Raw genomic sequence first — 15,415 nt, forward strand, 5'->3', positions numbered from 1 at the left:
AAATGGAGACTACAAGTACCAACCTTATAGAATTATTAGGTGGACCAAATAAAATCAAGAGCGTAGATTCTGTGCACAAAGAATACCTAGCCTTTACTGGCATATAATGAGCATTATGTAAATACAAGTTTCTCTTCCCCATTTCCTGACCACCATGAACCCAGCTCTAGTTTCTAGCTACAGGTCTTCATGACAACAACTGAGGGAGAGCACCCAAACAATAAAAACAGAAAAACACAACGTTTGGCCAAACGTATCACTCAAGACTTTAATAAGAAGAATGAGACACCACACTACTTATGTGTAAAAATACAACGTTTATTCTGAGACTGCCCCTTGGGACGTGTGGCCCCAGCCTGTCGGGAGAAGCAGTCCCAGGGCCTGAGTGATGCCATTCCCCTTCCCTAAAATAGGAAGTTATTCCAGAGGAGAAAGGAGAGGCCAGAGAGATCTATACAAGACCTCTCTTCCTTGAGATGCAGGGAGGCAGAGGGTGGGGGAGCTGGGAAGGGAGCCAGTCCCTCCAACAAATACTCCGCATTCAAAGAGTTTCCTGCACATTTTCCTCCTAATCTGGAGTTAAGAGGAGCAAGAGGTGTCCCAGGGCCCAAGAGTAGAACAAGGATGGGTAACTCTAGAAGTGTTTGTATGTAATAGGCTCTGATCTGGCCCTGACCCCTGGCTGTACTCTGGACTTCCATGAAGAGAAGTTCATTGCCTAAGAGGGCAGGAACTTGGCTGGAGTTCTGCCTTCATTCTTCACGTTGAGAAACCGTTAAGTTTGCCGCCTACTCTTTGTTCCCTTTGGCCAATGACCCCACTCTCTGGGAACAGGATCTTGGTGACTTTCTCTGGAATCTTGTAAAGGATAAGTGCTTTGTGTCTGAGACAACCTCAGGTAAACGGACCAAGACGTGCCTTCCACAGTCATAAAGAGAAGCTGGAGGGCCAAAACCTATAAAGTTGGGCACTAAAGCTGCTCAGGCTGCCGAAGAGACAGCGGAGAGACCCTGGAGACAGCTGCTGTCCCCTGTGCCCAGTGCTCTGGTCCGAATCACAGTCCCTCACCTTTCCCAGAGTTAGCCTGTGTTTCAAATGCATATGATCGGCGCTGGGGGGACGTATCAGGGTCAGGGAGCTGGGGTTCTCTTGGGGGCAGACTAAACCGACTCCGGGGTCCAGACACTTCTGTGCCTTCAGCTGGGAGCTCCAGGCAGCTAAGGGGCCGAGGACAATAGGCAGGGATCATGCTATAGTGGGAGGTTTTGGGGATGAGGCTGTAGTCCCCAGCCCCAGTACAGGTCTGGGTCCGCCGAACTGCCTGAGCTTCAGTCCTCTGGCGGTCCCGGGCCAGGGCCACAGCAGCATCAAATGAAAGACTGCCCCCATTCCTCCAAGAGGAGCGGGAGGCTCGGGACCCCCAGGCCCGTTCCCCAGGAGTTCCATCAAGCCGGCCAGGCCTTGGGCATGGGTTTGCTGGTGCCACATGGATCTTGCCACACATTGCACTGGGCATCTTGGCAAACTGTGGTTTGGGGGGCACCACAGGCACAGAGCGGACCTGTTGGACCTGAACCAGGGTGGAGGCCAGGCGCATGCTCACACCACCAGCTGAGCCAAGGGGACTGGGCTGCCCCTCTGGATCCATCTCCTCTGGCCGGGGTGGCTGTGGGGCTGCGTGTTCTGTCTCAGAGGACTGGACATCGCCCTCTTTGGCACTGTCAACCTCCAGGGACTCTATATGTGACACTTCAGGGAGGGAGCCCTCTTCTACATGGTCACCTTCAGCCCTCTGGTCTCCCTCAGCTTCTCCGTCTCCACACTCCCGTTCCTTGCTGACCTTCCCTGCTCCTCCTTCAGCTGCTTCTTCTGGGATTCTGCTGTCTTCACCATCTCCTTGGTCTTCTCTTGTCTCTTGGTTCTCATCCCCCCTCTGCCCTTTGACCTCATCTTCTCTGCCTCCTTCAGCCTCTTGTTTGTGTACAACTTCCCAGCTCTCTTCAGCAATTTGGTTTTCCTGGGCCCCATCCTCTGGGTCCCTCCCGGCTTCTCCCTGGGCTTCATCTCCTTCCTCAGCCTCTTCTTCTCGCTCAGTCTTTCTTTCCTTCCCCTTGTCTTTACCCTGCTCCCCTCCTGTTTCCTCCACACCCTTAGCTTCCTCCATACTCTCATCCTCCTGCTGACCTTTGGACTCCTCTCCCTTGGCGTCTGTCTCCTCTCTCTCTTCCCCACATCTTTCACTCAAACTGTCAATCACCCTTTGGCTTCCCTCAGCCTCCACTCCTTCCTCACTGGCCTCTTCACCCTCCACTTCACTCTCTGGACTGCCCTCAGCCTCCTCCCTGATGTCCCATCTACTTCCAGGCTCAGCTCCCTTGTCCTCCTCAACTTCCCAGAAGGCCTGTTCTCCCTCAGCCTGTCCTGGAGCCTCCTGTCTTCCAGACCCTGTTCCCTTTTCCTCTAGACTGCCTGAACCCTCCCAGGTCGGGAGTTCGGGCCCCAGAAGGGGACTTAGTTCATCATAGGCGCTCAGGAAGACTTCCTCCCCACTTTCCTCGTCTGCTTCAGGTCTGGAGCCAGGAGAGTCCAGGGAACAGCAGCTGGGAGCCAGGACAAAATGCGCCTCATCCAGAGACAGGTCATCCAGGGGTGGCTCCACAGAGAACTCCTCCACCTGTAAGCACAGCATCGTGGCTCAGGACCAGGTGGCCCTGTCCACCCTCTGGATTCCTTAGCACCCCCAAACCCAGCACAGCACCTCCTTACCTGAGGCCCAACTCCCAGGAGCTCCTCCAGGTAGCCCATCCCAGGGTCGTCCTCCCCAGGGGAGAAGGCTGCTCCTGCTGGTCCTGCCTTGGCCACCTCCCCATCCACCACCCCCACCCACTCGGGCTCTGAGCTGCTTGAGTCCTCTAGGAAGGAGAAGGAATCCTGCACCTCCTGGGACAGGCAGTCCTCCAGGGCAGGGGTCATGTCCGCTGGGCCTGAGTCAGCCAGGGGACCTAGGGCTGGACTCGCCTCCAACTTCTCATCTGTTGGGAGAAAGGTAGTCCCAGGAATACAAAGGTCAGGACCAGCCCTGACCCTTTCCAATGTGAGTCTTCCTAGCATTGCTACAGTATGGGCCCAACACTCCCAGCATAGATCCTCCATGTGGCCAATCCTCTCAGACCAATATCCCTAACTATTGGCTTATAGCCACCTTTATTGAGCTCCTACCAGGTGCCAAGCACTGTGCTATACATTTTATAATGCATTATCTTATTTTCTCCATAAAACAACCCTATAATGTAGGGTATTTATCCCCATTTTATATATGAGGAAAGTGAGACTCAGAGAGATTTGTCCACGGTCACACAAACAACGAGTGGCACAGCCAAAATTTGAATCCAAGACTATTTAACTCTGTAGCCCTTATCCTTACCCAGTACCTAGTGCTGCCTCAGTACTTCTCATTATTGACACTTTAGGAACTGGAGTCAGAGCAAAGATCAGATCCCAGTTCTGCCACCTCCTACCAAATTGCTTAACCTAAGTCTCAGGTTCCACTGCTGTAATATAAGGGTAACAACAATACCTGTGTCAACATTATGAGAAAATGAAATGAGCTAATGCCTTCAAAGTCCTTAACAAAGCACATCATAAACTCTTGACAAATGTTAGCTATTAGTATTAATATTATTACCATCATCTATGATATATTCCCACTTTGTACTTAGTAATCCCTGCTGTATATATTTAACACAGATCCCCATTCTTGGGTATATCAGTGATCTAAGGCTGCCAGAGATCCTCTCTGCAAGAATTTCACACAACCTGATAATATTACTGGATTCCCCCAATCTTGAATCCGGGGAGGCAGCTAAAGATAACCACCCAAAGCCCAGAGCAGATCCCCAGCATCGGAGCCTCAGCCTAGAGTTCTAGTCCCCTCTCCCAGCTCTGGGAAATCCTTGAATCCTCACCTGGGGGGCCAGGGCCAAGGCCAGGGCCAGAGCCAGGGCCAGAGGCAGGGCTTGGCCGGGGCTGTAGGGTGGGGTACTCAAGACCACGGGCAAACCCGGCCAAGGAGACGTTAGAGATGATGTTTGGGGATATGTTGAGCATAGAACTGATGTGTGCTGGGAGGTTGACATCGTAGGGCTCTGAGATGTGGACGCCAGCACGGCGCTCTGCATGGCTGCTGCCCCCAGCACGGATTGCTGACCGCCCAGGTCGTGGTGTGCCGGGCTCAGAGCTCGTGCCAGCCAGTGCCTCTGCCTCGGGCTCCTGTTCACCCTCTGCTGCTTCCACAGAATCATTCTCAAAGCTCGCCAGCAGCAGTGGGCCTGGCCGAGGACTGCTGCGTCCCACCAGCCCCTCTGGCTCTGTGGAGGAGAGAGAGGTAGGCAACAGCCTCTGCAAGGGGCCTGGACACCTCAGAAAGGCTCTGGAGAGTGCCCTCTGTTTTCTCTAGCCCGGAAGACACCAGGCCCAGCTTCCCTTAGCCACTACTTCAAACCTTACACAACCAGCAGGTCAGAGGTCACCCCACCAACATCTACTTAGGAACATCCTTCCCTCCCTGGAGGTACAGTCACTAGCCATCACTACCCGCGCCCCGCCCCGACACACACACAAGAGTGCACACCTATACTCACCATCACTGACCCCAGCCACAGCACTCAATGAGTCCATGCTCTTGGCTGGCCGCAGAGTCCCCTTATCAGATTTGTCCTCTGCAAGACAGGGATGTGTGTAGAGCCAGGGCCTGGCACACCCTCAGCAGAGCTCCCCCTACATCTCCCCAGACTTACCCCTGTCCTCAGCCCCCCGTGGAAGTTTACGCTTGGTCTCATGGCCAGAGCGACCCAGATTGAAGATAGATCTCCACTTCCTGACCTTCAGAGACCCCTTCCTCCTGGAGGGGATGGAGAAATCACTGCAGTTGGAGCCTGGTGGCCAGTGCAGGGGAGGAGGGCCCAAGAAGAAGGTCTTACTTGTGCTCTGCAATCTCTATGATAGTGTGATAAGGCCGCATCTGTGGGGGTCCATCACCAGCCTGCAGGATGCTAGGCAGGTGGTAGGGCAGGGATCGGGGCATAAGGTCCTCGGGGCTGCCTGACACCCGGACCCCTGGAAGTGATCGCCATCCACTTTCCACCTCACCACCTAGGAAAAGAAGAGGAATTGGCCAACCAGGAACAGAGAGAGGGCTGTGGGTACCGAGCTCCTCACTGCACCCTCCCACTCACCAACTACCATGCTAGGGATATACCTGGAGGCAGGCCCTCTGTGTCTAGCTCCTCAAGAGGGAGTCCTCAGGGACAAAGGGGTCCAGGAGATCCCAGGACATTGGTCCAGTGGGCCGGGGGTAGGAATGATCCTTCACTAGCCTCGAGAACCAGGTTGGATGGTGATTAAGAGGGCAAGTTATGCCCTGGACGGAGAGCAGAAGAGGCCTACTCAAGTCCTGACTGCACCGTTCTCTCTGCAGGGTCTTCTCCACGTGACCATAAGCAACAACACTTTATGAGACTCAGTTCTGTCATCCGCAAAGCAGGGAAACTGAACTAGATGATCTTGGAGGCTCTCTATAACTCTGACATGACTCCCAGACAGAGAGTGGTGATTTGATGAGTGGGAAGGACACTGACCAGAGAGAGCAGCACCCTCAAAGAGCTGGTCCACATGTGTGAGGATGAACTCGACGACAATGGACTGCACCCGCACCTCCATGAAGGCCGCTGTCCCATTGAAGCCTGAGGCCTCTATGTCCTTAGACCTGTGGAGGTGTGGAGTTATTCTCCCCCAGCCCCACCACACTTCCCCATTCGAATTCTCCCTAAAAAGATCTTATACCCTTTCCCCTGAATGCCATTACCCCCATCTCCACCTCTTAATCTACATGCATGATTCAAGTCTCAAATGGCCACTTCCTCCAGGAAGCCTTCTTGGACACCCTCCTCAGGATAAATCTCTACCTCCTCTGCACACCAGGGTGCCTTGTGTATAACGAATCTCAGGACTTCTCATAGTCTGCCTTGCACCACAGGGAGTGGCATGCAACCCACTTCTCCAAGACATTTGCTCAACAAACCCCCCGACCCCTTCCTGCTCCAGTCCCTGAGCTAAGTGATGCAGTGTAAGAAAACACAAAGGTCTGGGAATTCCCTGGCAGTCCAGTGGTTAGGACTCCGTCCTTCCACTGCAGGGGGCACGGGTTCAATCTTTGGTCAGGGAACTAAGATCCCACATGCCCCTCAGTGTGGCAAAAAAGAAAACACAAAGACCCTGTCCTTAGGGACTTTACTCAAGCTCAGAGAAGGGCCTCACGTGGGTGAGCTCCATCACACTCAAAGTGATCCTGAAACTTCCTGTTCTCACTGGGTGAGACCCCTCTCCAGTGCACCCACACAGCCACACCCCCTCCTTGAGCAGCTTCCCAGGGGCTAGGCTCTGCCAGGATCCCCACACACGCACCCACCTCAGCAGGTTGGGGGCCCACACGATGGCCAGGTTGCGGGCGTGCATGTTGGTCTGGGCACTCAATGAGGCCATGTGCACCAGGTGCCGCATGAGGAACTCCAGGGTCCTGCAGAAAGGGGGCGTCGTGGGGTAGAGCTCACAAAGGGAGCACTCAGGCAGAGGCAGGATTGAGGGGTGGGTGCAGGAAGAGAAGTGAGCAGTCAAGGCCCCAGGTGGACAGAGAGCCTGGGCTGAGCGGGGTGAGTCGGGACTCTGGGTGGGAGGAGCCCCACACACCTGTAATTTGGGACAGGGAGTTCTCGAAGCACCTCTAGGATCTTGACCAAGCGCTCAGGTTCCAGTTGCACTGCCACAGCCTCCTGGTTGAAATCAAGGAGCAGGAGTCAGTGACCCAGCAGTGCCCCTGCTTCCTCCCCAGAGTTCTGAGCCAAACTCTCAGAAACAGTCTGTGCGGTACCCCACTCCATCCCCCAGGTTGAACCTTCGAAGCACACTGACGTAGAATCTGGGTCCCCCAGGACCTGCAGAGGAATCTTGGCTATGCCACTTAATAGCTTTGTGACCTTGAGCAACTCACTGCCACTCTCTGCCTTAGCATCCTCATCAGTAGTGCTCTGGTTCTGGAACACATCAGGTTCCGCCCTGTGGGTGCCCCAGGGGCCATGGAGTTGATTTCAAGGTGTCCAGGAAGGCCCATGCCCACCCATTCTGGCCTGTATGGGCTGAATGGCATGCCCTGGTATTCAGGGTCTCTAAATGATGTCATGCTCAATAAAATGCAACTTAATTTAAAAGTGTTACTCAATTCAAGAGAGCACTTTTGTCGAGCATTTTCTTATTCAAAAGATGTTCAGGGGCTTCCCTGGTGGCGCAGTGGTTGAGAGTCCGCCTGCCGATGCAGGGGACACAGGTTCGTGCCCGGGTCCGGGAAGATCCCAGATGCCACGGAGCAGCTGGGCCCGTGAGCCATGGCCGCTGAGCCTGCGCGTCCGGAGCCGGTGCTCCGCAACGGGAGAGGCCAAAACAGTGAGAGGCCCGCGTACCGCAAAAAAAAAAAAAAAAAAAAAATGAGAGCACTTTTGTCATGTATTTTCTTATTCAAAAGATGTTCAACACATGATCACAGTTCATGGAAAGGCACGCTTGAAAAAAAATTGGCTTCCTAAAAGGGTTCTCATTCTCTTAAATGTAGGGAAGTTCCGGTCTAGGTGATTTCCAAGGGCTTTCCAGCTTCTGCTCTCTCTCTGACCTCTACTCTCCCCCAGTCTCACCCTGCACTGTGTGCAGTTTGCAGGGAAGGGAGGGACAGTGAAGAGCAGAGGGACAGCGGAGGGCAGAGGTAGCAGGGCTAGGAGGTTTGTAAGGGACGGGTCTTTTCATTTTCATGTGGTCTCTGTCATGCAGGATCCCTAGGACTCGGTCTGGCATTGGACACATCTGGGATGTCCAAACCACAGAGGCCACCCTCAGCCTTCTCTTCCCCCCCGGTGTCACTCAACTCACAGCAAACTTGTCATAGAGCCGGTAAGTGAGCAGGGGGTCTGGCAGCTCTCTGAAATAGGCCTTGCACAGGGAGGAGACACAGTGAATGTCCTGAAGGTAAACATCTCGCCGCAGGTCTGGCTTCCGCTCAGCCTCAAACTCCTGCCTGGGGAGGTGCAGAGTGGTCAGAAGTGGTGACGGTCTGGGGAAATGTAGGGACCCTCACCTACATTAAATCTATGATTTGAGGGACCCTCACCTAGGGAGAGCTGTAGAGATGAGATCCAGGCAGGGTCGAGGGTCAACATGTATGAATCTTGGAAGGAAGAGGTTGGGGCGTGTATATACGTGAGGCAGCAAGTATAAGGTGTTGTATCTGTCAACGTGCAGAGTGGATGTTGAGATGGGTAAGTGGATAGGTAAATGGGTCTATGCATGAACAGGGGTACATATCAGGATGTAGAGCCAGTGTGAGTAGCAATGTAGGGATATGTAGAAGTGCGGGGATGAGCCTAAATGTGTGTTTCTGGGTATGTGTAAAGATGGAGGAGTGTAACTCTCAGAAGGAAACATAAGTGTAAATCTTCAGGACCTTGGATTAGGCAACAGTTTCTTGGATATGACACCAAAAGCACACGCAACCAAAGAAAAAAAATAGATAAATTTAACATCAAAATTACAAACTGTTGTATACCAAAAGACGCTATCAAGGAAATGAAGACAACCCACAGAATGGGAGAACATATTTGCAAATCATAGATTTAATAAGTGTCTAATATCCAGAATACATAGAGAACTCTTACAACTCAAAAGACACAAATAACCTAATTTTTAAATGAGCAAAGATTTGAATAGACATTTCTCCAAAGATACACAAATGGCTATTAAGCACACAGCAGGTGTTCGACATAATTAGGTATTAGGGAAATGCAAATATAGATGAAATATCACTTCACACACATTACAGTGGTTATAATCAAAAAGACACACAGTAACAAGTGTTGGCTGGGATGTGGAGAAATTGGAACCCTCATACATTGCTGGTAGGAATGTAAAATGATGCAACTCCTATAGAAAACAGTTTGGCAGTTTCTTAAAAAGTTAGACATAGAGTTACCATACGACCCAGAAGTTCCACTCTTAGGTATATACTCAAGAGAACTGAAACCATATGTCCACACAAATACTTGTACACAAATGTTTATAGCAGCATTAATCATAACAGCCGAAAGGTGGAAACAACCCAAATGGCCATCAACTGATGAATGGGTAAACAAATGTGATAACACCACACAATGGAATACTATTCAGCCATAAAAGGAAATGAAGTACTGGTACATGCAACAATATGCATGAACCCTGAAAACATGCTAAGTAAAAAAAGCCAGACACAGAAATTTACAATTATGTGATTCCACTTATGTGAAATGTCCAGAATAGGCAACTCCATAGAGACAGAAAGTAGACTAGCGGTTGCCAGAGGCTGGGGGAGAAGGGCAATGTGGAATGACTGCTAATGGGTACAGGGTTTCTTTTGGGGTTGATGAAATGCTCTGGAATTAGACAGCGGTGGTTGCACAACCTTGTAAATGTACTAAAAACCACTGAATTATACATTTTTTTTGAATTACACATTTTTAAATGGTGAATTTTATGGCATGTGAATTATATCTAAATTTGTTTTTAAAGCTGGGTGGGTGAGTGTGGGAGGGGAGGGGCGTGTGTGTGTGTGCATGTGTGTGTGTGTGCATGCGTGTGTGCACACACATGCACACGTGCAGGCTAGCCTGTGGGGAGTGCGGGGCATGGTGTCAACCTTTCCCGAGGAGACTAGAGCTCCTCCCTTGGACAATATCTATCATCTATGTTTCCTTCTCCCCAAATCCCCTCACCCCTATGATTCCTGGCCTCCTGGCCACAGAGCCCTCCCCTCACTGCCTGACTCACCGGAGCTTCTGGATGTTGGAAGAGACCCCTGAGAGGCGGTAGATCCCATCCACCACTCCATACTCCTCCACAAACTCTGCACAGCTCCTCAGCACCTGGGGCACTGGGAACACAGACGGGGCAGAGAAAGAGAAATCAGAAGGTCTGGGAGGTCAGAGACTACAGGGGGTCTGAGAAATGGATGCGTCAGGGAAGGGGGCTTGGGAAGAGGCTAGGCCCATGAGCCATGGCCGCTGAGCCTGCGCGTCCGGAGCCTGTGCTCCGCAACGGGAGAGGCCAAAACAGTGAGAGGCCCGCGTACCGGAAAAAAAAAAAAAAAAAAAAAAACTTGTCAGAAAGATTCTTGCAGGACATCAGCTCCAGCCTGCCAACCCGTTACAATCTCTCTGCCCATTGGGCCTAGAGTCTCGGCATAAACTCCCCCAGTAAGAGGGAGCTCACTGCCTCTCCAGACTGCCCATTCCTGTTAGAAAGTTCTGCCTTTGTTGACCTGAAATTCTCTCTCTCTGTAATTACTAGTTGCTATTGCAGAAATTTTAAAGGGACAGCAATGTGATTGGAAGAGGACTCAGGGTGAAGGACTGGTCTTGAAAGTGTGTTTACATAACACTCTACATAATATAAAGGAACATTAGCTCTTGCAACCAAAATGAAACAGAGCTGATGGGCATTATTGTGAAGCACCTCCTCTGGTTAGTGAATGCATGGATCTTAGATCTGCCATAGGAAGGTACATGAAGTTGTGACAGACCTTCAGACAGGTCAATTCAGGAGAGAAGCACCTATATGCCAAGCACTATGCATTAGACATGAACACTGAGGATCATAGAAGTAATGAGTGTGCAGTATCATCCAGCCAGAGCCAGGATTCAAATCCAAGAGTGCATAAAGCTGCATTCTCTCTCCCTTCTTCAGAGCCCTTCCCAGTTACTAGACTGTAAGCTCCTTAAGGACAAGATCTAAGTGTGACCCATCCTGCTGTTCCTCATCTTATCTGTCATGATGTCTCAGTCATGGGAAATCCTCAGAAACCATGTGTTGAATCTCATCTCCACAAGACCACATAGTTATCTCTCTAAAGCACTTCCATGCTTTACTTTTTTTTTAAGCACTTCCATGCTTTAAATCCTTTGCTACATACACACTCTGCTCCACCCCAATCTTCAATGCTTAGCTTACAAACACAGAATAAAATAGAAGCTCCTCAACATGGTATACTGTATAAGACCTTTCACAAACCAGGTCCAGCTGCCATTCCAGCCTTAGCTCCAGCCAGCTCCCCCAATAAATCCTATGATCCAGCACTTTCCTACCCCCTGAACAAGCCTTGGTACCATCACTCATGTTTTCCCTTGCCTGGAAATGCCCTCCTCTCTGTCTCTGCCTGGTGAGCCCCTACACATTCCTCAAAACACACTTCAGACATCACTTCCAATTCTGAACCCTTTGCTGACATCCGTATTATACTTCCCAAGGTCCTTTGTTTATATCTGTACATAGTACTTATTGTACTTTGTTATGATTGGTATATTTTGTATCTATACCTTCTGACAAATAGTAACATCCTCCCCAGCGTCTAGCACAGTGTTGAAACAGAGCAGGTGCTCAACAGATGTTTATTAAATTACTCAATGAATTAGTCAATGAATTGGAGCTTTAATAGAGAATATTGCCTAAGACAAAACATTGAGTCCAATTAACTGAGACTCACCAGAGAAATTCCTGTCATGTGTTAGTGGCAGAAAAAGCTGTGCTTCTCCTAAGCCACCTATTTTTTTCTTATGGGCTTTATGAATTTCATACCTGATTATGTTTACCTCTTTAACTACCAGGAAGCTCAGAGCCCATATCTTGGAACCATATAGAACCACCTGAAATGCATTTCTAGGTACTGATTTTACCCTTCCTGTTTTCCCTTCAACTCATTTCCTTCAGTCATTTATTCTTTTTGTAAAGTTTTGGGTTTTGGCAGTCATCCATCTCAAGCTCTTTGTGGAATTAAGTAAGTTAGAAATACAGACTGAAGAAAATCAATAAACCCATCAAAGACTATTTTAAACCCTCTTTATATGACCCAGAGTCCACACCCTTTACCCTCCTGCACCCCAGAGCCAGGATTTGGGTGAGACAAGGAAAGCATCAAGGCTGCAAAATTTAAGCACTCACTCTTAGGGTTGTGCAAGTGTCAACTGTGCACATGCACGATCTTGAGAGTGAATGCCTCCTTAAGAAAGAAGCACCTAGGGCTTCACTTGCCTGGCCCTGAGAGTGAGAGTTTCCTTACATTTTGCACCCTAGTCACCTCTCTTGCCTCACCTTAGTCCAGGCTCTGCAGTTCACCATCCATCCCTTCAGGACCTCTGCCCATTTGCCAGGGTCCCTTGACCTCAGGTTCCCAGCACTGAATGCAGAGATGAGGCAGACCCTCCTGGTTCAAGCTGTTGCTCTACTCTTGGGTGAATAATGCTACCCCAACTCTTTCGGCCATCACTCTGTTGACTCATAAATAGTTCGCTGTCACCTAAACCCCAGGTTGTTTTCACAGTAACTGCAATCAGTCCAGGTCTTCTCCATCCCACCCTTCTCTGTTGATTTTGAGTCTCCACAGGAGGCCTTTGAAGAAGGCATGTCTTTTTTTTTTTTTTTTTTTTTTTTTTTTTTGCGTTATGCGGGCCTCTCACTGTTGTGGCCTCTCCCGTTGCGGAGCACCGGCTCTGGACACGCAGGCTCAGCGGCCATGGCTCACGGGCCCAGCCGCTCCGCGGCACGTGGGATCTTCCCAGACCGGGGCACGAACCCATGTCCCCTGCATCGGCAGGCGGACTCTCAACCACTGCGCCACCAGGGAAGCCCAAGGCATGCCTTTAAAGAAGGCATTTGAGAGCCTAAGGAGTCAGAGCCATAGAGGAAATGGGTCAAGGAGATGGGGGAAGAGATAATAGGATCAGAGGGATGGAGGAATCAAGGAGACAGAGATAAGAGAAATGGGATCAGAGATAAAAGTTAGAGACATAGTTGGGGTGGTAGAGTCAAAGGGTGGGTCAGGGAGGAGGGCCTGAAGCTTAGGAAACTGGAGAATCAGAAACCTGAACAAGATCTCAAAGAGATAAATATTAGGAAAAGGAAGAACTCAATTCATATAAGGGCTTGGGAAGGAAGAGACCCACCTAGGGCAAAGAGCTGAGAGAGGGTGCTGAGATGGAGCGAAGCTGCAAGGATGGGGGAAACCAAGATAATCAGGGAGGATAAGTTAACCACAAACACAGCTCTCCTGGCCTGGGCTTTCATTTTTGCTGGATCTTGGCTTAAAGAGAGAAGCCATCACTGGCCTCTCTCTGTCCTTCCACTTTCCACCTGTCTATGCTAGGAGGAGCTGGGAGAAGGGGAGAAGGCTGGCTCTGGTGCCCAAGATGCTCCTCCCCCCTTGGACTCAGGTGAGGTTCTGGTGAAGGGCAGGAGGGGCTTTGCTCTCTCTCTCTGGGATTCACTAGGATCAGGACCCAGCAACCAGATGCCTATCCCTTCCAGAGAACATGCCCCTCACCTTCTGGGAATGCTGACAGAGGCCAGGAAGGGATACAGGAGTGGGATCTGGGCTGGCTGTGAGTTCAGTGTTTCAACAGGAGGTTGGCAGGGGGTCCACAGGGAAGGACAGCGCCAGGATGAGGAGGCTGAACTGAGGGTTTGCAGAGAACTGGAAGAACATCAGCCCCAATTAAATCATGTGGCCCTCACCCAAGAGCCATCATTCTCAAGAGGCATCCCTTGTAAAGGAGTCAACCCCACACTGGCGGCTGGGCTGTGCCCTGTTAGAAAAGAAAGAAAGACACAGAGAAGCCACTTCGGCTGTTTAACACCCTTCCTTGGGGCCTGGGCTTTCCCTTAACTGAGGCCAGTGGGACGGGGGCCTCTGGAGGAGGAGAAAAGGGGAAGGAGGTGTCTGGGGACACAGGGGCGGGGCTCAGAGCAGGAAATGAGCTGGGAACCACCATCACCCTCCCTCCACTGCAAGCGCACAGAGCAGCAGCCCAGAGCAGAGGACAAAGAGGAAATGACAGATTGGGGTGGAGGCGGGGAGAAATCATGCCCTTCTTTGGGAGGAGGTCGAAGTACCAAAAAACAAGCTGGGCTGGGCAGTCAGGATACCTGCGTTCAATTCCAAATCAAATCAAGAAATGTTTCTGAGTGTCTACTCCACACCAAGCACAGTTGGGAGCCAATGTTGTCCCTGGTCCTGCTCGTTTCCAAGCGCCCTCCAAGGCAACTCAGGGAGGATGCTTTCCACAGACAGTCCTCACCCCCATCCTCCTTTGTACCCTCTACCCCCATCTTCACACCAGGCCTCAGGCCATCTCTCTTACTATTCTGGTGTTCCCAGTTTAGCAACTTCTCTCCTCACCTTCCACTTTCAACCTGTTTCTCGTTTGCCCAGGGAAAACCAGAGAATCAGAGAGACTGGGGGAGGGGACTGTCCCCACCCTGCATCTTCACCTGTGGCCCAGCAAGGCTGCAGAGGGATCAGAGCCCCATAACCTCGTCTCCTCCAACCAGGAAACACCCATCCTCCCCATGTGCCATCCTCAGGCTCTCCAGGGGCCCTTCTCCTGTCTTTTTTCATTCAGACCTAAGGACCATCCATGCCCCTTCAGCCACTCTTCTCCTGACCCTGTCCCCTCAGCCTTCCTCTCCTGTCCCCCAGCTGTCATCTTCTCACCTCTACTTCTTCTACCTCTCCTAGGTCTCCAGTCTCTCCCTCCTCTCCTCTCAGTGCTCCCTCGGTGCCCCCATTCTTATCACCAGTCTCATCACCCCCAGGCAGTCACTGAGCCACATTTCCTGCCCTGCCTGCTCATCAGCTGCCTGGGGGTGACCCCAAGCCACTGCCCATTCTCCATGAGCTCCTAGAAGCTGCTTCTGTACCCTCAGCCTAGATCAGGCTGGAGAAGCTCCACGCCTCCCCCTCCGCCCAACAGCAGTTCCGGGCTGGCCTCCTTACCCTCCTGGCCTGAGTGCTGCAGGTGCTCCTGCAGGTCGCACCCAAACACCCGCTCCTTCGAGCCGCCCTTCTTCTTCCCTTTCTGCCGAGACTTCATGGCCGGAGCCCCAGGGCTCTGGCCCAGCCACCTCTGTCCCCTAAGACCTTTGCCCTACTAGTCCCCCATGGGATCCCAAGCCAGCCTCTGGGCTTGGCCTGGCCCCAGGGGGGCAGGGCTCAGAACTGGGGGTGGAGGGTGGCCTGGGCAACGGGCAGCAGCTCCTGCCTCTGGGGCCCCGGCCACACGGAAGTGGCTGTGGAAGAGGAAGCTGCCAGGACCCCGGCAAGAAGTTGTGTCTCGTGGCCGGGCCTGGCACTCGCCCTTCTTGCCCTGCTCAGCCCTGGGGGGCAGGAAGCTGTGCAGCTCCTTAAACCCGCTTCCTGTTAGAGCATCTTTGCAACCACAGAGCTGGGGTGGGGGAGGTAGCTGACATTCACATCCTCACCCATTGCTGGGCCTCCACTCATTGGTCAACAGGAGGT

General features: G+C 51.6%; 1 protein-coding gene across 3 annotated transcripts; it reads right to left on the reverse strand.

Moving 5' to 3' along the window:
• Positions 1 to 303: 303 nt before the first annotated feature.
• Positions 304 to 15,112, reverse strand: ARHGAP30 (Rho GTPase activating protein 30). 3 transcript variants are annotated; one of them, XM_082615089.1, is made up of 12 exons: positions 14,894 to 15,112; positions 9,898 to 10,000; positions 7,972 to 8,116; positions 6,745 to 6,827; positions 6,467 to 6,574; positions 5,637 to 5,764; positions 4,980 to 5,151; positions 4,797 to 4,897; positions 4,641 to 4,718; positions 3,966 to 4,367; positions 2,767 to 3,032; positions 304 to 2,674 (listed from the first exon to the last, which is right to left on the reverse strand). In XM_082615089.1, the coding sequence occupies exons 1-12, from the start codon at positions 14,988 to 14,990 to the stop codon at positions 1,055 to 1,057; spliced, it is 3,303 nt and encodes a 1,100-aa protein (XP_082471215.1). In that variant the 5' UTR covers positions 14,991 to 15,112; the 3' UTR covers positions 304 to 1,054. The 3 variants fall into 3 exon arrangements, with proteins under 3 accessions (XP_082471215.1, XP_082471216.1, XP_082471214.1); XM_082615090.1 differs by having other exon boundaries at positions 2,938 to 3,032; positions 4,797 to 4,900; XM_082615088.1 differs by having other exon boundaries at positions 4,797 to 4,900.
• Positions 15,113 to 15,415: the final 303 nt, after the last annotated feature.

Source organism: Mesoplodon mirus, assembly GCF_964341445.2.
Source record: "Mesoplodon mirus genome assembly, chromosome: 3".
NCBI classification, from domain to species: domain Eukaryota; kingdom Metazoa; phylum Chordata; class Mammalia; order Artiodactyla; family Ziphiidae; genus Mesoplodon; species Mesoplodon mirus.